At 36.2% G+C, this 23,909-nt stretch overlaps 2 protein-coding genes across 2 annotated transcripts in view; both read left to right on the top strand.

Moving 5' to 3' along the window:
* LAMA1_2 (Laminin subunit alpha-1) overlaps positions 1-9,520 on the top strand; it is a 78,846-nt gene extending 69,326 nt beyond the window's left edge. Inside the window, exons 9-11 of the mRNA XM_051217295.1 lie at positions 4,366-4,488; positions 7,613-7,790; positions 9,076-9,520. Of these exons, the coding sequence (XP_051064678.1) occupies positions 4,366-4,488; positions 7,613-7,790; positions 9,076-9,296 (522 nt within the window). The 3' untranslated portion in view covers positions 9,297-9,520. The remainder of the gene's footprint in view (positions 1-4,365; positions 4,489-7,612; positions 7,791-9,075) is intronic.
* Positions 9,521-12,339: 2,819 nt separating this feature from the next.
* LAMA1_1 (Laminin subunit alpha-1) lies at positions 12,340-16,748 on the top strand (the record flags this gene model as incomplete). The annotated part of the gene is made up of 2 exons (XM_051208349.1): positions 12,340-12,571; positions 16,533-16,748. Coding segments are annotated over 2 exons (405 nt in total), but the record flags the coding sequence as incomplete, so codon positions are not given.
* Positions 16,749-23,909: the final 7,161 nt, after the last annotated feature.

The following is a 23,909-nucleotide window of genomic DNA, read 5'->3' as shown; positions in this document are numbered from 1 at the left end:
TGGTGGGGTAGTATCGCTATTATGCTGGTTTTCTGAAGGAAACACCTTGCTACCGTCACACCTCTGTACAGTCAGTAGTACGACTTCGGCCTCAAACCTTGGGTTTGCTGCCTTTAGTGTTACCGCTCTTCAACCGACCTGTCTGGCACGGTAGGACTGTTTCAGCCACTATAACTTGGTTGGTTCATCACGATAGGCAAACCCGGTCGCCACGTCAAGGTAGCAACAACGCGCAATCCTGACTAGTGTTAGAGACGGCTGGAAGAAAGTTAGTGGCGGTTAAACCAAAACGTGGCATCAGTCATTGAAGTCACTAACTTCTAGTCTGAGCCATGTTGGTAGATGCAGACTACTTGGTTGGGATCCGCATGACTATCGTAACCAATGTTTAGAGACTCTGGGTGATATGGCTCAGGATGGATCACAATGGCGTAGGTGTATACACTTTTGTTTTCCCTTAAACTGTGAGATTAAAATTACTTTATATCTTTCTTTCTACGAACCAATTCTTTCTATCTCTATATGCAATCCTTCCCTTATATATTACCACCACTGAATTAAATACTTTTATGAATTCGATGTTCATCTTGTTGTGTTAGTGAGGTATGGCAACTTGGACCGACACATATATGTGCGTGGTCCTACGTTGTAGCTGACCGACCGAAGTAGAAGTATTTCAAAGATAATTAGATCGTATCAACCAACACCAAGGTCAGGATTTTCAATACAAATGTCAAGACAGTTCTACTATATGGGGCAGAAACCTGGAGAACTACGAAAGCCATCATCCAGAAAATACGGGTGTTTATTAACAATTGTCTACGCAAAATACTTCAGATCCATTGGCCGGACACTATTAGCAACAACGTACTGTGGGAGAGAACAAACCAGATCCCAGTGGAGGAAGAAATCAGGAAGAAGCGCTGGAAGTGGATAGGACACACATTGAGGAAAGCACCCAACTGTGTTACAAGACAAGCCCTCACATGGAATCCTGAAGGTCAAAGGAAAAGAGGAAGACCAAAGAACACATTACGCCGAGAAATGGAGATAGACATGAGAAAAATGAACAAGAATTGGATGGAACTAGAAAAGAAGGCCCAGGACAGAGTGGGTTGGAGAATGCTGGTCGGTGGCCTATGCTCCATTGGGAGTAACAGGCGTAAGTAAGTAAGTAAGTTCTTTGCATTACCAAAGCAATAGCCATACATCTGAAAAAACTAGAATTGTGTGCGCAAAATAGATTGGTGCAACCTCTTCTTCTAACATGGTCTTAATGTCCAATAATTTTTTTCTCTTTCTCTTTCTTCATTCTCTTTTTTGGTTTTCCTTTTTCCTCATACTCCTTTCCCTTTACAGGCGTCTGCTTTCCTTTCCATCTTTTACCCCCCAACTGGTTTATTTTTGTTTCTACGATCCTCCTGATTACAATTTGTTACATCCTTGATCTGTTCACCCACTTTGTGAAGAGGATTATTTGTCTCAATCTAGATTAAGACCTTGACGTGATAGGTTGACTAGCTTAACCTTGAAGCTAATATGCATGAGTTCAAAGTGGGATAGAGAGAAGAATACTATTCTATCACCTGATTGGTTGACAAGCACGCAAATGAGAGAAGACAAGTTAACTGGAACACTACATGATTTATTTCCAATTCCGATCTGATTCCCTATTTCAGATCAATGTGGAAATGATACATGAATAAATAGGTTGACTAATCCCCGACCACAACGTACAACAATTAGGAGAGTATAATCATGTCCAAAACCGGAGATTAGCGTAGAAAATAGAATACAAAAGATAACGTTTAAATTACAATAGCTTTGGAACAAAAAAAGACCATGGCAATGAATTATACATCAAACGAAAGCTTTTGTTCTGTAGAATAGCCTAGAAACAAAAATATGTTTTACAAGTTTTGAATGAAATGAAATAACATCCCCTGAAAATAACTTTCGTAGTTTGTCGTAGCTTCGTGTTTCTCTGTTCACATCACATTTCATCTTAAATTCAACAATTTATCTTATCATGCTGAGCTATCCTTTCCCAATGATAATTTCCCTATCTATCTATTGATGAATATATAAGTCATGAACAATCAAACGATTATTAAACTTTCCTTGTTCACAATTGATTGATCACTGGGTGGTGATCAATCTCATGCTTGTCTAGTCCTTAATAGTGCAGATCGAATGCTATCGATCATGTTGCAATGTGGCCACCAGTCTAGGTGACTCGACACTGCGGGCACTATGTATGCACTATGCATTCGATCTGCACTATTAAGGACTAGACAAGCATGAGATTGATCACCACCCAGTGATCAATCAATTGTGATTACATCTCAGTCCTACAGGAGGTTAGTCACGGCTCGGATAGCTCAGTGGTAACGTCTCTGACTGTGAAGCTGGGTGACACGAGGTCCAATCCGCCAGGGAGCACCAGTTCCCTCAAGATTACAGGTACACCTTGCTGACGAGTGCCAAGTAGCACGAAACCCGGGTCCAGGGTTTCCTGTTGACTACCTCCGACCACCATCTACTTTCCTTGTTCTGTAGAAAAAATTTTTTAAATACTTTCGTTTATTTAACCTCACTGTCACCGTGTCTAACAGAAGTTTATTATTATCCTGGAAAAAATAAGTATCCGTATCTACGATTGTACAGTTTTGAAAATGAATTCGCCATAAAAAGGGAGAACTCTTCACTGAACTAATCTTTCTTATTTAATGTCTTAATGTGTGTATTCCATTTACTAATGGATTTGTGATGTGGATTGTTTTAGTGAATGTTAGGATATTCGGGAAAATATACCAATAATTATCATGTTAAGTCTAATAGTGTCCTTAGACTTTAAATGAACACTTCCCATTGATCAGTATTTATTCCACTTGTTAAATATTGTCCAAATGTTGTTTTCTATTTTATGGTACGATGTGGTCTGCTTGGTTGGTATATAAACAGAGTATGTCTGAAATATAATGATTCATATCTCAGAGGCTGAGGCTTACATTCTGGACTCAACTGGTTGGGTTAGACAGGGAAGCAGGGCCAATCGGGACTCTAGGTCGTTCGTACATGTTTTACGTGTCATTGATCCGATCGATAATACGCTGCGCATCAAATCTGCAGTCACACGTTACAACAGTGAATGTTGATTACTCTGAGAAATCAACAACAAAAAATCATGTTGATAAACTGTAGATAAGAAGTCTTTAACAGAGTTAGACATTTATTCAATTGTTGTGTTTTTCTTCAGTGATAATATACTTGATTTCATTTAGTGTTGTATTTTCTATCTAAACACATCAAATACTTTAATGTCAGCTAATTTTGAAACATTCAACAATTGTTATACACTATAAAAAGTTTCTATACTTCTACCAGAGTTCAACAGAAACTGAAGTAATGCCTGAAACTTTACTCTTGATACTAAATTCATTAAAGAAATCCGAGGTTATTTTTAGACGAGCACCAACTAGAAACTATTCTAAACTACTACTAAGTATTTTCATTAACCGATTTAGTCTAGCAAAAAGAAACAAAAACAGAAAAGCGTCAGCTTCTAGGATTTACTGGAAGTTGTCGAATTGTTATACTATTTATTAGTATTTGGTATGTAGATATTTGAGATCAGTTAGCTATATATCTTACCATCTTGATTCTCAGCTAGTTTTATAAGATTAGACCACCCCCTAGTATAATGATGATAATAATTGGTAAGCCCAATGAAGAGTCCCACTACACACTTAAGATATACGTGGAACCAAAGTTGAAAAAACAATGATTTTATCTACAGAACAGTTCTATCATAAAGGGAATATACATAGATTAGTTAAAAACCTTAACTCGTGAGGTATCCACGGTGAATAATGTGTCTATATTTATGGAAAAAGAAAGGCTTTTTAAATAATAACAATAAAATAAAGATAAAAACGCAACATACAATAGCGTAAATCACAGTTTATAATTAGGTCTAGTATGAACAACAATTTATCAACAACCAAAATGGGAACTAAGAGCACATAGATATGGAACACAGTTAAGTTTAAACAAGGATTTAAGAGATGTAAAACGCTGGGAGTAACATTGACGACGTTTGAGAGAAACTAATTATCATAATAAATCTGGTAAATATAATTAGTTTATGTAAATACTTGACAACTTAGGTTACATCATACGTCTAAAAATTATTAGAAATAGAATTGTTTACTGAATATTAATAAGTAGTATAAAACACAATACACAAAAATCAGTTGAACAACAAAAGAATAAGGAAAGAGAAGATAAATGAATTTAACAGTAATAATAACTTTCATTATGAAATTCATTTGATCATTTCTCTTGTTCATTATTCTTTGACAGTTGTTATTTGATCATCGTCATTTTTGGCTTCCACCTATTGAAATATATAATTTACCATCGGTTGTATATATTGGAGGATTACCAAGGGTACTCAATTTACAATTACAAGCAAATGGGCAACCTGTAAGTCGATTTGTCCAATTAAAGAGATAATGATATTTTTGATAAGATTTTTATACTATTTACTAATATTAAGTAGTATGTTTTTCAGTAACCTTAAATTTCATATCGATACAAATTATTAAGGAACTATTTTTTCTTTACTTATTTATCATTTTTTCAAATTGTATATCTTTATAATCATGAATAAAGAACGCAGTATTCGTATACAAATAAAGAAAAGGCTTGTGTCAATTTAATGGGTTTGCGATGGCGCAGGTGAAGGTCCTCACTTTGTGTTCTCGCAAATTTTAATCTTCTGAATTCTTCATGTCCTTTTCTTTTTTCCTCTTTCCAAATTTATGTCATTGGATTATACTCCTTGAATAACATCTTTAAACCCTAATATTTCCAATTACTGCTTATAATCTTACTAGTTCTACCACTATGGGATTTGAATGGACAACTGGATCTCTGTGCTAATGTGGTATGGCAACTCGAACTGATGTACGTACGTACGAAGTTCTACGCTGATTGATTATTTAAGCTAGAGTTATGAGAAAATGTGACTATTTTTTTTTGGCTATGAATTATCTAATTACCTTTGACTCATAGTTATCTGTATACTCTCCATGATCACAAGTGTGACTTATCTAAGATTATTAAGTGTAAATACTACAGTAAAAATGGAATCAGTGTCTTCACCTTTAAACACCATTACAAAATTGTATACTGGAATTTTATGCATTAAAAAGTTATAGAGACGGTTACTGTTCTACCTGAAGTTTGTGCTGATGATGTTGTTCAGAAGAACATTGAAAGCTCCATGACCAAACCATCTAGCTCAGAGAACAAAACTCTATCAAAAAGGTTACAGTAAACCTAAAATTAGAAAATAACTTAATCCTTAATTTAATGTATCTCTAAATTGATGTTTAATAGGTAGTTACATTCACTTCAAACTAATTAAATAATTTACTTATTAAAAAGACAGCTGACTACTATCAATAATGGATTGGTTATTTGACTACCTATTAGATTGATTGAAATGCGATCAAAGTTTTGGATTGAAAATTCCAGTCAGTTGTTTTCTTATGTGTATTTATAAGTAGTCAGTTATCTAAAGTAAAACGAGAATTGAAATGTTAAAAAAACATATGGTAATATAACACTGTGTATGCTATGTTTGAAGCGATTACGAATTCATCTAGTCTGAGGACGGGACGAAGACTCTGTGACCAATGACCAATAAGCTAGCTATTCTGATGCGTCCCAGGCCCCATTTAACTAGAGAGAGTAGTCCAAGTTCAAAACGGGGAAATATATTTCATAAGTAGCCAGAAGCACGAGCGTTACAATAGAGCATACTAAAAGATACAACGAACGAATAGCGTCCAAGATTCTTCCAAGTGGGAAATACGATATGAAAGTGAAAATAGGCGCTTTTGGCGTGAAAATAAAAAAAAATTCAAAATCTTAAAATGAAATTACAAAAATAGGTATCTAACATCCTCAACAGTGTATAATTCATATTTATTGATTAACTCTCAATTTTAGCTAACTATCATAGTATAATCTAATAGATTTAAGTAATCAGGACTCAGTAACCAAGTGGATAACACGGTAACGTTTGAAGTTAAACGGTATCGAGTTCAAGCCTCAGAGGAAATCTCAACTTAGAGGCGCAGCTACATCTCGCCGACGAGTCCCAAATAGGACGAAACACGCATCAAACTAGATTCCACTGCCAACCACTATATGCTTGTCTTATGATACATTGACAAATGATGTTTCCTAATGAATTATCAATTAGATTGAAACATGACATAATGAGCTAAGAATGAATTTAACTAAGCAATTCTAAATCAAGATGATATAAATTATGAAGATGAATGATATAAAATCAATTCATATTGATAGTATCAGTTCTTTAAAAACTGTAGGTCCTTTAATCCTTCATACTGCCAATTACTTACTTACTTTCTTACTTACGCCTGTTACTCCTTGTTAAGTTTGTTTTACATTGTTCCTACTCATTCCTTTCCTACTCTTTTGTATGTTGGTTTATACTACTTATTTATATTCAGTAAGTAGTTGTATGCCCAACAATTTTCACAATTATGTTGTAACTCAGGTTGTAGTGTAACATTCTGAAATGTTCACATATATCTTTAGCGTTTATTTTACTTATCGTTGTATTTATCATTATAATCACTGTGATTTAATTACTGTAATGGTTATCCACAGTTTTATGCATTTGTTTAAACGCAACAGTTTCCATATTGTTTGCTCTTGGTTCGAGTTTCGGTTGTTCATAAACTGTTATCAAATTTAGACACAGCTATCGGCTGTCTTTGGACTATCGTATGTTGCAATCATTCTTTATGTTACTCTTACAAGAAGCCTTTGTCATTTTCATTCTTGAACGACGCGTTAAAACGCCTAGACACCTCACAAGTTGAGGTTTGTAACTAAATTTTGTGTATTATTTAATAAAGAACCGCTTTTGTAGACAAATCGTTGTTTTGGAACTTCGATTTTGCGCGTATCTCAATCGGGGTTACTTGGACGGTTCGATAGAATTAACACTCCTAATGGAGCATAGGCCGCCAATTATCATGAAAGTATTTCACTGATTAATTAGCATCATTTGTGGAACTTACTGAATTTGTTAACAGCTTCTATTCTGAACAGGGATTATCTAGGAGATCATTGAAGATGAAGACCACCAGATACATGTTCAATCTTGTCGTAATTGTTTAATAAGGTATGCCTATAATTATTTCACAATATTGCAAACAATATACTATACAATTATCGAGTTAAATTTCAGTGATTTTCATATTACAACAGTTGAATTCGCGAACCAATCTAAGCTAGTCTATCATCAAAAACCTGAAAGTACTGAAGGTCGTTTCGTTCTAGTCTGGGACTATTCAGCAGTGCTCATTCACGATCCTGTACACTTAATCTCTAGACCACTGAGTTGGCATCCAACGGTATTAATGTCTGACTTCTCATATCTACAAACCATTGCAACTTTCACTCAATTTACTGATAAATCGATTGATTATTTTCAAAAGTTTAGAAATACTCATAATAGAACTTCATTTATTTTACTTTATTGTGTTTTTCTTATCTTAAATAGTCAAATATTTATGGTTTATTCGGATGTGTTGATGAATTAACAATGAATAATGTTGGTATGTCTTTAAGAACTAGCAATCGTCCAGTTTGTTATGATTGTTTCAGTTTAAATCCAACAATTGTTCATATTCCAGAAAATATTGATGAATATTTAAAGTATAGTTTAATAAAATTACATAGTAAGTTAATAATTGTTTTAGTTATTAACTTTAAACTACTTTTATCATTGACAGTAGTATATATTTGTATTGCTATTTTCTAGGAATATTTTCAGATTTATGTGATAGATCAACTACTGAGATTCATGTGGTCAGTGTGACTGTAATTTATGGACGACCTATGAGCGATCCTAAAGTGATCTTAAGAATGTCCACCTACTGACTAGGGCTAAATGAGAGTTTTAAAGCTGTATGAAGGATAACGATTGTGATTTACAGTTGATGATTACGAATTGGGTTTAGATTTAGTGTTTTGATGAATACGAACTGATTGGTTTATCCATAAATTATAGTTTCACCATGTGGTCTTGTTAACTATGAGTGGAAGAATTTAGAGAAATATAGGAGCTGGTGTGCATCTAGTGTGGTCACATTCAAACTGTATTTCTTTTTTGTTTATATTTATGATCAAATATTCATTTTTGGTGGAGTTTTGTTCTCTGAGCTGGATGGTTTGGTCATGGAGCTTTCATCGTTCTTCTGAACGACATCGTCAGCACAAACTTCAGATAGAAGTGAAGTGTTTGAATTCCTCCATATGTGTCTCAAAGCTTGAAAGCTCCACGACCAAACCATCCAGCTCAGAGAACAAAACTCCACCAAAATCATCCACCTGAGCTACAAATCTTCTCCACCATCTCGAGATCAAATATTCATCTTCAGACTTTTCTGTAGAATAGTCTTAAGACTTAATGATTAGTACACTTGACATTTAGTCACGGAAGTCATTTAGTGCTGAATAAAGTGTATAGCTTTAAGTTAATTGAATCAATTTGTATTTGAAAGATTGACAACTACATGAAGTAAGCACCGATGTTGTTGTGAATGATAGTGAAATTTGTAGAAACAAATCGTAAGATTATTTCAGCTCAATCATATTTGACATGTAACCTGTGGCGATGGATGATGATAACCAAAACAAAATCAAAACAAAGAAGTGAACAATAACAGGCTTAAGGTCAACAAGAATCAATCAAGATCGAGGTCTACAAGACAAGATGTAAACCATATATAGAGAAATTTGAACACTTCACTTCAACCGGAGGTTTGTGTTGATGATGTCGTGACTAAATCATCCAGATCACAGAACAAAACTACATCAAAATGATAGTTACCATTTAATTGAAGTTAATTAAACCGGTTACCTTAGTGAATACAAATAACATTGAATGAACATGAATCACTAACTAATCCTCTACTATTCATATCTTCTATCAATTTTATTCTTTGATATTTTCTTTTACAGTACCAGATATGTTGACTCAACCAGGACATGATAAGTTAACATTTGATTTTAGTTTCTTTTATGATCGTAATACTATAAAACAAGCTAGTTTATTTGTATTAACATTTGGTGGAACAATTGATTTACCAACTGAAGAAATTCATTTATGGTTATTCCTTTCAAATAATGAAGTAAGTTCTAGTTCTAGTTTCATTCCATATTCTGATGTCTATAGTTTGTAATTTCATTCCTGTATATATATTGATAACCTGAATATTTTACATTATTGGTATGCCATTATTGAATCAGATAGATTTTGTGGATATTATAGTAATTTCAATGGTTAAGATCATGAGTCAGTTAAAGCTAGACCATCATGGAAAAGCCGGAGGCACTGAACGGCCGTTTCGTCCTATTGTGGGACTCCTCGGTAGTGCACATCCACGACCTCACCCCCTGCTAGATTCGAACCCAAGACCTACTGGTTTGGTGCGAGAGCACAACTACTAGACAATTGAGCCGGTATCCAATGGTGTTAATGTTTAACTTCAACTAATCCATGAAATTGAGCAACACATCCACCATTGTCTTCAGTGAGATAATATCTCACAACAGACCTGGTTGAACTCCACTGATCGCTGCCTCTCACTAGAACTCAAGGATATACCTCTTGAAACCAGTCACTAGTGAGCATATGTTGATTAATATCAGATGGGTTTTGTGGATATTATAGTAATTTCAATGGTTAAGATCATGAATCCTTGGTTTGTCTTTGGTTTTGTCTATTACTGTTAATACTTACTTACCTACTTACTTACTGACACCTGTTACTCTCAATGGAGGAGAATAGGCCGCCAACCAGCATTCTCCAATCCACTCTGTCTTGTGGCTTCCTTTCTAATCCTATCCAATTTTTATTCATTCTTCTCATGTATGTCTCCATTTCTTTGGTCTTTCTCTCCTCCTTTGGCCCTGAGGATTCCATGTGAGGGCTTGCCTTGTGATTCAACTGGGTGCTTTCCTCAATATGTGCCCTATTCACTTCCAGTGCTTCTTCCTGGTTTGTTCTCTTCCACAATAGGTTGTTGCTGATGGTGTCTGACCAACGGATCTGAAGTATTTTACATAGACAATTGTTAGTAAACTTTTGTATCTTCTGAATGATGGTTTTGGTAGTTCTTCAAGTTTCTGCTCCATACAATAGAACTGTCTTGATATTTTTATTGAAAACTCTGACAAATAGAGGTTTGCTTTATTTGTGATTGTGATAGACTATGCACATTGTGGACTCGTTAGCTTAATGTGCATTTATCTCAGTGGTGATATTCACACAAGGATTCAAATCTAGTACCCAATCGATCAGTATGGAGAAGTCTTAAAACAGAAAACCGAAGCTTTATAGGTATTAGCAATGGCATAATTCAGTGTCTGAAACCTAATCCTAATCCTAAAGACTATAGAAAAATATGATGTTAACTATGTTGTTTTCATAACCAGACTTAAGATTTGTAGCACACTGAATAACTAAAAGCTACAGCGAACAAGTCGCTTATAATTTTTACAGCTATTTTTATTAGATATGAGCTTATGAAAGATAATTCTGGTAGATTATCCTCTTTTTGAAGTTCAACAAGGATAATTCTAAAAGTTGAGTTCATATTGGACTGAGTTTTTCACAAATAATGAAAGTTAATTCACTAGGTGAGCAAGTATATCAATACTCGTTAATATGATTCAAGACAAAAGTTTACTGCAAACATATTCTATAAATCCAAGATCCATTGAAGAAAACAACATACAAACATCAGTTGAATAGGATATTTTTCTGAAACATTTTGACAGTCTGTTTTTGTAAGATTCCCTTCATATTATCCTTTTCTGAAATTCATGTTCCTATCCAGTCACTCCACCTGGAGTCCCTCTGGGGCTACTGCCGGTCCCAAGCCCGGATAAAGGAGGAGGGTCGGGCATAGGGTTAGCGACCCCATCCCGTAGAAAACTAACTCGCTAAAAAAAACGCTAACCAGAAAAAATTATTCAAACCTTTTAAACTCTGCCTTGGGAGTCAGAAGGTCTTCATTTAGAAGAACTATGACGCCTCATGATGAAATCCGAATTCCTTCGGAAGTTACGAGGCCGATGCCCCTTCTGACAACCAGAGCAACCATTTATTTAGGTCACAATTGATTGATCACTGGGTGGTGATCAATGTCATGCTTGTCTAATCCTTATTAGTGCAGATCGAATGCTATCGATCAGTGGTAACGTCTCTGACTGTGAAGCTAGGTGACACAAGATCGAATCCGCCAGGAAGCACCAGTTCTTTCAAGATTACAGGTACACCTTGCTGACGAGTGCCAAGTAGCACGAAACCTGGGTCCAGGGTTTCCTGTTGACTGCCTCTAACTACCATCTAAATTTATTTAGGTACATGGAATGTTCGAACAAGAATTGGATAGAACTAGAAAAGAAGGCCCAGGACAGAGTGGGTGGGAGAATGCTGGTCGGCGGCCTATGCTCCATTAGGAGTAACAGGCGAAAAGTGAAAAAGAAAGAAAAAAGTTCAATCACACCCTTAAAATACTAATGTAGTGAACAAGAATACGAATGGAGACAATCGAATGTATTTGAGTACAAGATTACAGAGCATGTCAATCAAATGTGAGAACCATATAGTAAATTGTTAATTTGCAAAATATCAATTCATCCTCTCAAACTTGACCATTCCTGTCGTAAACATCAATCTATTGTCTCAGATTTCATTGTTTATGCATTTTCATATCAATTGTGCTGTGTTCTGGTTCTTTCCTTATCAATCTTCTACTGAAATACATTCTATGCGTGATCATCATTATATACTACTTATGTGAATATAAGTAACTCACACCATACCAGATAAACATCAAATTGATCAATATTAAGTGATTGATCATTTAAAAAGAACTCACTCATACAAGATGTCAATAAGTAACCTGAATAGTTTAATAATGACATATCACCGTCTATAACTAACTGATTCAAGTTTCAATCCCATAATAAACATTCATTCCTTAAAGATTACAGATATTCCTTGGTTATTAATGTCAACCAATATGAAATCGACATTAAATAGAGTTTGTTGTTAACCATCTTACATCATTCTCATTGTACTTTATACCATAGTACTTTCGTTGTTTGTTTTTGTTTGTTTTTTGGTTTCGAACTGATTTGATACTCCGTTTTTCTTTCTTTCTTTGTTTCTTTCTCAAATTCCTTATTATGTTCATTTATTCTATTTTATTAAAGGTTAAAATGGGTTATATCACAGAATCCAATAATGAATTAGAATTAAATCATGAAGTGAATTTGGCTAATATTGGACATAATCAAAATATATGGCATTATATTAAATTAGATATAAATTTCATTAATCGTAATTTATTATTTCAATTAAAATCTCAAACATCTATTAGTGATACATTAGCACCATTTATAAAAGCTAATCGACTTATATCAATACATCTTGGACGTAATACAAGTAAGTTATTGATTAATCATTGATTTACTTATTTACTTACTTACTTAAGCTTGTTACTCCTTGTGGAGGAGCATAGACTGCCCACTAATACTCTCCATCCAACTTATATGTATATACCCGTATAGGGGTTGTGGAGATTATTAAGTTTTTGATTGAGATCATGAACCGATTGATGTTAGACCATCACAATTGAAAACCTGTAAGCACTGGACGGCCGTTTCGTCCTATTGTGGGACTCCTCAGCAGTGCGCATCCATGATCCTGCACCCCGAGAGATTCGAACCCAGGACCTATAGGTCTCGCCCCAGGCGCTTAACCATTAGACCACTAAGCCGACCGGCATCTAATGGTGTTAAAATGTCTAACTTCAACCAATCCACGAAATTGCGCGATCAACTTCCGTTGTACTGAAGTAGATACCTGTCTCTACCCGACAAGGATTAGCTCCACTGGTCACGGCTTCTTACTAGAACTCCGAGAATTCCTTCACGAAGCTTGTCGGGTAGAGACAGGTATCTACCTCAGTACAACGGAAGTTGGTCGCGCAATTTCGTGGATTGGTTGATGTTAGACACTATCACCATTGGATACCGGCTCGGCTTAGTGGTCTAATGGTTAAGCGCGTTCGCGCGTTCGCGCGAGCGAGACCGAAGGCCCTGGGTTCGAACCCCGCTCGCGGGATCGTGGGTGCGCACTGCTGAGGAGTCCCACAATAGACGAAACGGCCGTCCAGTGCTTCCAGATTTTCAATTGTGGTGGTCTAACATCAATCGGTTCATAATCTCAATCAAAAACTTATATGTATATATATGTCTAGATAGTTGAGCTTTGTTATTGCAAAGACCTTAGTGATTCCACTTCAACTGTGATTGTTTCAAATAGAAATCTTACTAATATTTATACTACTGCTATAAGTGAACAAGATGGATTTTCATATTGTTAATGTTAATCATTTGTTTTTGGTAGAAAAAGAAATGTATATAGAATATGAATCGTTGAGATTATGGGTTCATTGAAGGTAGACCACCATAGAAAACCTAGAAGCACTGAACGGTCGTTTTGTCTTATTGTAAGACTCTTTAGCAGTTAAGTGAGGTCAGTCAGTCAGCTACAACATAGGATCATGCACATATTTGCATAGGTTCAAGTCGTCATACCTCATTAACACAACAAGGTGAACACCAAATTTCTTAGAAGTAGTTACTTCAATGACAGTAACACATAAAAGAAGGATAATAATACAGAAAGAAAGAATTAGTTCATATTCTGTGTAAGAGAAGATGGAGAGTGTATACACCGACAACATTGTGATCGATTCTGAGTCATATCACCCATTGTCTCCAACCACTGGTTATGATAGTCACACGGATACCAAACTGATAATTCTTTATTACTTGATATAATAATTTTGGTTTCATTGACTGTAGACCTTTCATTCATTCATTCATTCATTCATTTGAAGTGTATTATTAAACTGTACTTTTGTTTTTCAAATAAATCACATAGCAATAAATAAGTTTCATAAGACTTTTGGTTATAGACAGATATTTTTTAAAAAAGAACCAGACAACTGTGACAACGGACCACCGGTGAACTCGAGGAAGCTGTAAGAGGCTCAGAAGGAGCCGAAAACATCCCATCCCCGTCGCCAATTGTTATGACTTTAAGTTACACGTTACACGTTACAACAACAACAACATAATGAACACCTTATTTTATATTGTAGTTTCTGTCTCTTAGAAAATACGAATCGAAGATATGACTAACCACTTACTACCTCAGAAGATTGAAAATTCTTACAACTATTGAAATTGATAAGTCTTGTTAATTGAAAGCCAGATTTTGTTCTTAAGCTCTTCTAGTAACCCCTAGGCTAGATCAACACAGCGACTTCAATACGAGAGAAAAGGTGCGAAATATGTACGAAACACCTTACTCTAAAGGTTTCGCTTGTGCAGAGAAAGTCTCGGGTTTTTATAGTATTTAAGATGTCTTTGGGTTTCCCGAAAATTCTGGAATGCTACTAAACATAATAGCAGCATAAGTAATCAGTCAATCAAAAACTCGACATGTGACTTTTCACCTTCTTGATGTTTCTGGGAAAACGTCTAGTGAACACTGATTAGATAAGATGCTTCTCAGTATTTTCAGAGACTTTCTTGACTTTTTTTCGAGGAGTTTTCTGGATCTTCCGAACAGAAATACCTGTGAACTGATGAGTCGGAGTCTATTTATTCACATATACAACTTTTGTTAAGTTTAGAATAATCCTCATTCATTATTACCAGTGATCTTAGTGTTATTGCTGACAAGATTGATGTTTTGCTGGTACGAAACCGTTGTCTACATCACTTCTCTAATGACTATCTTTCTTTTATGAGACAACTAAATCTATTTCATATTTTACCTGTTTACTAAATTATCACCCCATAAAGAATAAAAGTCATGATTTATAGGTTTCGTCTTTAAACCATCAAATTAGTATTCAATGATTTATATTTATAACAAAATAGATTGAACAGACTTCAGAAATCTCTCATCTGGTGCTATAACTTGTGACCACCGATTAATGTGCAATAACTTGTCGATCGGATCAAAGACGCGTAAAAGACGTGCGAACAGCCTAGAGTCGTGATTGGCCCTGCTTCCCGCCTAGTCCAGCCAGTTAAGTTCAGAACACCAGTCTCAGCGTCTGTAATATGAATCATTATATTCCAAACATATTGGGTTTATGCACCAATCAAACAGACCACAACGTACCAATAAAATAGGAAACAACATTTGTCCAAGAATTAGCCAGATGTGGCTGTGAATGAGGGAGGTAGTAACTAATATACTGGGTATAACTCAAGTATGGTAAAACGTATAATAATAGTTTATGAGTCAAAATAAAGCTTATAATAAGAGGAATATGAATATGCATAGTTTAGTTACTTAATAATTATACCATAGAAATATACGTTTAGTATTGGTTCACAAAAGGATCCCAAAGTTACCATTCATCATGTGTATCGGATCCTAACATCTTGATAATCATTATGTAGTAAAAAAAGTGATTATCTTCAAGAGAATTACTCAACGTTTTGGAAACAATATTGTTATTATTTGAGTTCAATGATTTTTTGACATAAGATCTATGGTAACAAACAATAGATTCTAATTGATTAAAGTTAGACATATGAACTAATCGATAATAACTTGATGGTATCTATCAGTGAATATATTCATTGAAAATCTGGTAGATCTTAAATTCGATTGATGATAAGATCATAAGTTCATGATCTTGAAAATTCTCACATTGATATGAGATGATATAACTGTAGCATGGTTCTTGATATTCTGCTTTTCAATGACTAGTGTTAATCCTTCATGTAAACTATAGACAGAATAGAATGTTATATATATTTATATGGGGCGGCCAGACCAAAACATGGCACAAGTCCATGAAGTCATTGACAAGTGGACTGGGCCATGTTGGTAGGTGTAGACTACCTGGTTGGGGACTGCGAAACGATAACAACCAATGGTTAGAGATCCTGAATGACATGGCTCAAAATCGTTTGCAATGATGCAGGTGTAGGTCCACTTTTTGTGTTCTCTCAAATTCTAATCTTCTCAATTCTTCATGTCCGTGTTTTCCTCTTTCCAAATTTATTTCACTGTATTATACTCCTTAAATAACATCTTCAAACCCTAGTCTTTCCAATTACTGCTTATACTTTTACTACCTCTACCACTACGGGATTTGAATGGGCAACTGGATCTCTGTGCTAATGTAATATGGCAACTCGAAGTGATGTACGCATGTACAAAGTTCTACGTTGTTACTGACTGACTGACTGACTGACTGACTGACTGACTGACTGACTGACTGACTGATATATACATATATATATATGCTTATACACATTGATGTAATAATGAATGTGTTTTATATTTTCCCTCATTTCATCTTTTACAGTTTTAACATCTGATAAAATGAAACAATCTGTTTATAATTATCATGGTGAAATGTTCAAAGGTTGTATACGTAGTCTTCATTTATCCACATCAACAGAAATACGTAATATTAATTTACCAGAAGATTTACCTGGTTTCTTATATGGATTATGTCATACCTCATTAGTTTGGTAACAACAACAACAACAACAACGACACTGTTCAACACAATTCAGTAATATTTGATTATGTAATTCGTTATCTTAATATATCCCTCTTTTATTTTCCCATGATTTGATCAATGTTACCATGAGTTTAATCAAATGAATTCCATATATCGATGTAATGAGAATTTAGATGGTTATAATAGTTTAACTCATATCAAACTATCTTCTTAGTTAAGTGATTCAGATCTTTATTACATAAACTAAACTATCGTTTATTGTTGGTAGTGTTTTACTTAAATTCTAACTGGATAATGTTTACCTAAGCAACAATTAGAAATTATGGTAGTCGGTATTCCATATCATCCTTAAACTTCGTATACAGTTCGTCTTGATAACCATCATTAGATAACGCCCCCAACGCTATATTAATCAGAAGGTGAATATGAAGTGTTGATTATGTTTATGATGGGAACACACTCACAGATATCCAAAATTACAGGTGCGTTAAACAAGCATGAAAGAGTTGTGCCGAAAGGCAAGCAGGTAAGCGAGCGAGCGAGTGAGTGAGTCATCGAATATGGGTACGAGTAAGCGAGTACAATTAAGCGAGAGAGAACAATGAACATGAATAACATGGACATATATATATACATAGTGAAATGAAAGAATCACCGAATCAATTAAGCAGTTAATAGTAAGGCTAGTAGCGTGAATAAATGTGTAGGCAGTAAGCAATGCTCAAGCATACATGTTCATACATTCACAACAATAATAAAGATACAATGATATAGATGACAAGTTCTAACTTGGAATCCTGAAGGAAGGTGGAAAAAAGGAAGGCCAAAGAACACATTACATCGGATAATAGAATCAGATATGGAAAAGATGAATAACAACTGAAAGGAGCTGGAAAGGATTGCCCAGGACAGGGTCGGATGGCGAATGCTGGTGAGTGGCCTATGCTCCTTTACGAGGAGTAACAGGTGTAAGTAAGTAAGTAATGATATAGATAAGTTGTTGTTGTACGGATGACTCAGTTCGTTAATAAGTTAACAAAATGATTTCACCGAATTAAATGTGAACCAACTCAGTTGCGCGTGAGTTGCGATAAAATCTTCAACTTTTATGAATCACTTAAACGAGAAGTACTCAATTTTTTATTATGTACTTGAGAATAGTAAATAACTTCCAAGGGTGACAAGTAACATTTTGCATAATAAGTTAACTAGTTATTGATGAGGATAATTTAGGGTCCACCATATCATAGTAGTCACTAGTCCAATAAATTCTTTGTAATGAACTTGGGTTAGATGGTGGTTGGAGATAGTCAACAGGAAACTCTGTACCCGGGTTTCGTGCTACTTGGCACTCGTCAGCAAGGTGTACCTGTAACCTTGAGGGAACTGGTGCTTCCTGACGGGTTCGATCCCGTGTCACTTAGCTTCACAGTCAGAGACGTTACCACTGAGCTATCATGGTCGACAGTATTTGATCTACACTAATAAGGACTTGACATACATGACATTGGTTACCACCCAGTGATCAATCAATTGTTATGAACTTGGGTAATCATGTTAGATATTCTAGGGATTTGATGTTAACTTGTTAATATTCTCAATACATTATGCTAATTGATATACTCTCATGATAGTTTCTCAATGTTTCACTATTACTAATTGAACTTAATGCTAGACTGTCGTAATAGCTTGACTGAATGACCTGCTACCCGAAAGTTGATTGATTAAGATCTACCAAAAACTGAACATACAATTATCATGTGGGTTTTCTATTGATTTCGACGGTAAATGGATGATTAATCGAGTGAAAATAGAATATCTCATCGATAATTGGTGATTCCTTTCAAGTAACCAGAAGAGTTCTTAAGATTAACCAAATGATATTTTGTAGATTCTATCTATTTGACTAATTTTCAGAACATAAATGTAAAGTTATGTGGATAAGTTACAAGATTCTCGATGGTATTGATTGATGATGAATTGCTTAAGAATGTTATCTGCACTCTTATAGTATAAAGAGGTGGTACTGTAAAATGATCGTAGATAAGTGATGAGTCTAGTACGCTGGAAGCTTTAAATATTGACTTCTGAAACATTTCTCAGACTCCGGAACACTTCAACATTCTAGCTTCATACTAAACTTAGCTATAAAATATAAGCGATGGTTTAATTCAAAGTCTAGTTTAAGTTGTCAGTCAATCAGTCAGCTACAACATAGGACCAGGTACATATATGCATCAGTCCAAGTTGCCGTACCTCATTAGCAAAGCAAGATGAACACCGGATTCATAGAAGTAGTTACTTCAATGGTTGTAATATATAAAAGAAAGATTGCAATAAGGATATAGTACAGGAAGAAAGAATTAGTTCATAGAAAGAAAGATATAAAGCGATTTTAATCTCTTAGTTTAAGGGAAGACAGAAAGTGTATACACCTACTCCATTGTGATTGATTCTGAGCCATTTCACCCACTGTCTCTAACCATTGTTTACGATAGTCACTCGAACCCCGACCAAGTAGTCTGCATCTACTGACATGGCTCAGACTAGAAGTTAGTGACTCCAAGCACTGTTGCCACGTTTTGGTTCGGCCGCCCCTAACTTTCTTCCAACCATCCCCAACACCAGTTAGCATTGCACTTCATTATCGATCAAGTGTGACAAAACAGAGCTGCTTACTGTCTCGATGATACTTTTTTTTAACCACGAAAAGTGGTATTCACTAACTCATTGGCTCAATTCCCACTATAGCTTTCTCCACATGAACATCTGAAGTGGTAGATGCATATAGATGTGGTAGAACCAGGTAACTTATCCTTTAATTGAGGAATCATCATAGATCGGATTGAGCACAATGGATAGAGGTTAGCTGCATTAAACATTCTCCTAACTGTTCTAGATAACAAAAAAAAACGAACACAGGAATCTCAAAAGCGTTGAAATAAGTTCTTAGACTTGGTGAAACATTTGGTAATTGTTCAACCAGATAATGAAAAGAGATTCAAATCGATCTCAATTCATTTCAAACAACTTTTTTTTTTTAAAGAAATAACACTCCATTGAATGTTGACATGATCAAGAAAACTATACATGGCGTATATACAAATTTTGAAAAACCGCTATAATAGTCTTATTATTTTGTATCATCAACTAACTCTTCAGAGTTAGGAGTCTCACAATAAGACGAAATGGCAGTCCAGTGATTCCAGGTTTTCCATGATGATCTAGCTCCAATTGACTCATGACTATTCAATTTATGAAAATATTCAATTAGAAGGAAGGAGAGAAAAATTTCAAATTGGGCAGTAAAATTAGATCAATCATGTAATAATAATGAGATAGTTAAGAAGAATTGTAACTCTTGTGAATGAATTAAGTGTACTTTACCTCTTTAAGTAGAATGATTTGGTTATGCAGTTTTTATTGTTATGATGACAAAACTTCGGATACAACATAAGTATTGGAATTTCGTCATATATAAGTCATAGATTATCTCATAGACCTCATATATGATTGATGATTGTTAACCTTTAACCTACTAATATCAACCACTCTTACATTGATCTCAGTCATGGTCTTAAATTTGCTCATGATATTTCTGAATGACTGAATGATTTGATAGATTTCCATAGAATGGATGATTAGAGAAAGACTGAAACGACAATCTGATACTAATATACTACTGTTCTCGGTATTCATAACAGGAAAATAATAGAAAATTTCCAATTTGATAGTATACATCAAAAAATATTGGAGAAGAAAGATCAGAAAGGTTAACCCCATAATAAAAACACATACAATAACAACAAAAAGCAATGCGAGAGTGAAAAGTTCTAAGTAGGACAATCACAAAAAATCATTAACAATAGCCATAATATATCTGAAGAAAGCAGAACTAATACAGCAAGGAGATAGTTCAATAATTTTGAAATTAATGAATTAATGATTAACTGACTGATTAAATGACTGTCTAACTGACTGACTGACTGAGTGCTCGATTAGGTGATTTTGAGCGGATACACTTTCATACATAACAGTCACAGAATCAGCATGCAACATGTCAGTACAAGAGCGTTACACACAAATATACTGCAACATCAACACAAACACCACACATCACTGCATTCTAATTATTTTGGCATTTGTTCCTGAGATTTTAATGATCTCCTTATTCAATGTGTGCATTTCAACGGATCACAGACTGGAACTGGTGTTGACGCTGTGACGTTGTGTGATTCAGTGAACTTGTTGACTGAGAGGCAGTCAGTTGTTTGTTGTCTGTGCGACAACCATTGACTACTGCTCAAGTGGTGGTTGTCAGAGTGTGTATGTGTGTGTGTGTGAGAGAGCGAGAGTGTGTGTAAGTGAGTGGGTGGATGAGTGAGTAGAGTGGTGAGTGTGTGTGTGTGTGTGTTGATACATCTGTCACAGTGTGTGTTTGGTAGCGATGATGAGTTAGGTTGTAGGTTAGGACGGTGTATGAGTGTCGCACCGACAAGACATATAGCGAAAGCGAATCATTAGTAGAGACTGTAGGTGGATGACGTGTATGCGGTGGACCGACCTAGAGGAATGTGGACTTACCGCGAGTCGGTGTGCGCCGACTGATCGGACCCTCCGCTCCTATTCCATGCACCAGACAGAAGCAGTCAGTGATCTATCTGACGATTGATACTGACGTGCAGTAGATGTGGAGTGGTTCGGTGAGATTCGGAATTTCGTATATCCACAAAATCCACACCCACGGCGGGACTCGAACCCGCAATCTTCTACTTAGGAGGCAGACGCCTTATCCATTAGGCCACGCGGGCGCATGTATACACGCTCACATACACCTCGTCCCACACAACACCCAACTCCGACAAACATAAACACATACACATAACGCACAATCGTCACCTACTCTACTATCTCACAAACATATACCACAGTAACACAACTATCACACATATCATACAATTACACATCAACTCTGATGATCAGCAAACCGACACTGCCAACACCGAACTCGAATCACTGGCTGACCACAACCATGATAACGGGAAACCGGAACATTCGGCTGCCATCCACTCTCCACCTCACTCGAACAATCCAATGGGGAACATCAAAACACATTCCTCATGACACACTCATCCCACTAATTCAATCACTAACTCACTCAATCACTAACTCACTCACACTATCGCTCGCTCGTACGCTCGATCGCTCATTCATTCTAGGTTTCGGACCGACCAGTCTATTCATCCTTCTTGAGTCACATTTTAACCTTGTTAATTATTCGCTTATCAAACTTGACTGCTGTTTTTATACGAGCGTCTGTGTGTGCACCGTCACATGTCTGTAACTGATTTTTATTCGACTATAAATATGGATTCACGCTTGGCTAAATTGAGTTGGCTCATTCGCCTTCTCCATTGCACGTAATTTTGTTTTGCTTCGCTTTCCGATCAACGATTGTACGAAATATACCTATTCAAAAATCCATTATCCAATTTGACTTGTTTAATCGCGTTATTCACCAACGTGATCTAAGTCGATGATTATATACGAGGATTGGCGACATGTACATTTCAATAAAAGTAAGAAACGATCTAAGTGGAGTCAGATATGGGACCACTAAACTTTCATCTCACTCGAGACGTGCGTATAATTGGACGACTGATTGACTGATTGACTGATTGACTGACTGAATGACTGACTGACTGACTGACTAGCTGACTAACTGACTGACTGACTGAGTGCTCGATTAGGTGATTTTGAGCGGATACACTTTCATACATAACAGTCACAGAATCAGCATGCAACATGTCAGTACAAGAGCGTTACACACAAATATACTGCAACATCAACACAAACACCACACATCACTGCATTCTAATTATTTTGGCATTTGTTCGTGAGATTTTAATGATCTCCTTATTCAATGTGTGCATTTCAACGGATCACAGACTGGAACTGGTGTTGACGCTGTGACGTTGTGTGATTCAGTGAACTTGTTGACTGAGAGGCAGTCAGTTGTTTGTTGTCTGTGCGACAACCATTGACTACTGCTCAAGTGGTGGTTGTCAGAGTGTGTATGTGTGTGTGTGTGAGAGAGCGAGAGTGTGTGTAAGTGAGTGGGTGGATGAGTGAGTAGAGTGGTGAGTGTGTGTGTGTGTGTGTTGATACATCTGTCACAGTGTGTGTTTGGTAGCGATGATGAGTTAGGTTGTAGGTTAGGACGGTGTATGAGTGTCGCACCGACAAGACATATAGCGAAAGCGAATCATTAGTAGAGACTGTAGGTGGATGACGTGTATGCGGTGGACCGACCTAGAGGAATGTGGACTTACCGCGAGTCGGTGTGCGCCGACTGATCGGACCCTCCGCTCCTATTCCATGCACCAGACAGAAGCAGTCAGTGATCTATCTGACGATTGATACTGACGTGCAGTAGATGTGGAGTGGTTCGGTGAGATTCGGAATTTCGTATATCCACAAAATCCACACCCACGGCGGGACTCGAACCCGCAATCTTCTACTTAGGAGGCAGACGCCTTATCCATTAGGCCACGCGGGCGCATGTATACACGCTCACATACACCTCGTCCCACACAACACCCAACTCCGACAAACATAAACACATACACATAACGCACAATCGTCACCTACTCTACTATCTCACAAACATATACCACAGTAACACAACTATCACACATATCATACAATTACACATCAACTCTGATGATCAGCAAACCGACACTGCCAACACCGAACTCGAATCACTGGCTGACCACAACCATGATAACGGGAAACCGGAACATTCGGCTGCCATCCACTCTCCACCTCACTCGAACAATCCAATGGGGAACATCAAAACACATTCCTCATGACACACTCATCCCACTAATTCAATCACTAACTCACTCAATCACTAACTCACTCACACTATCGCTCGCTCGTACGCTCGATCGCTCATTCATTCTAGGTTTCGGACCGACCAGTCTATTCATCCTTCTTGAGTCACATTTTAACCTTGTTAATTATTCGCTTATCAAACTTGACTGCTGTTTTTATACGAGCGTCTGTGTGTGCACCGTCACATGTCTGTAACTGATTTTTATTCGACTATAAATATGGATTCACGCTTGGCTAAATTGAGTTGGCTCATTCGCCTTCTCCATTGCACGTAATTTTGTTTTGCTTCGCTTTCCGATCAACGATTGTACGAAATAT

This window comes from Schistosoma haematobium, chromosome 5 (assembly GCF_000699445.3).
Source record: "Schistosoma haematobium chromosome 5, whole genome shotgun sequence".
Taxonomy (NCBI): domain Eukaryota; kingdom Metazoa; phylum Platyhelminthes; class Trematoda; order Strigeidida; family Schistosomatidae; genus Schistosoma; species Schistosoma haematobium.
The sequence above is the reverse complement of the archived record's forward strand: the minus strand, read 5'-3'. Positions and strand labels throughout refer to the sequence as shown.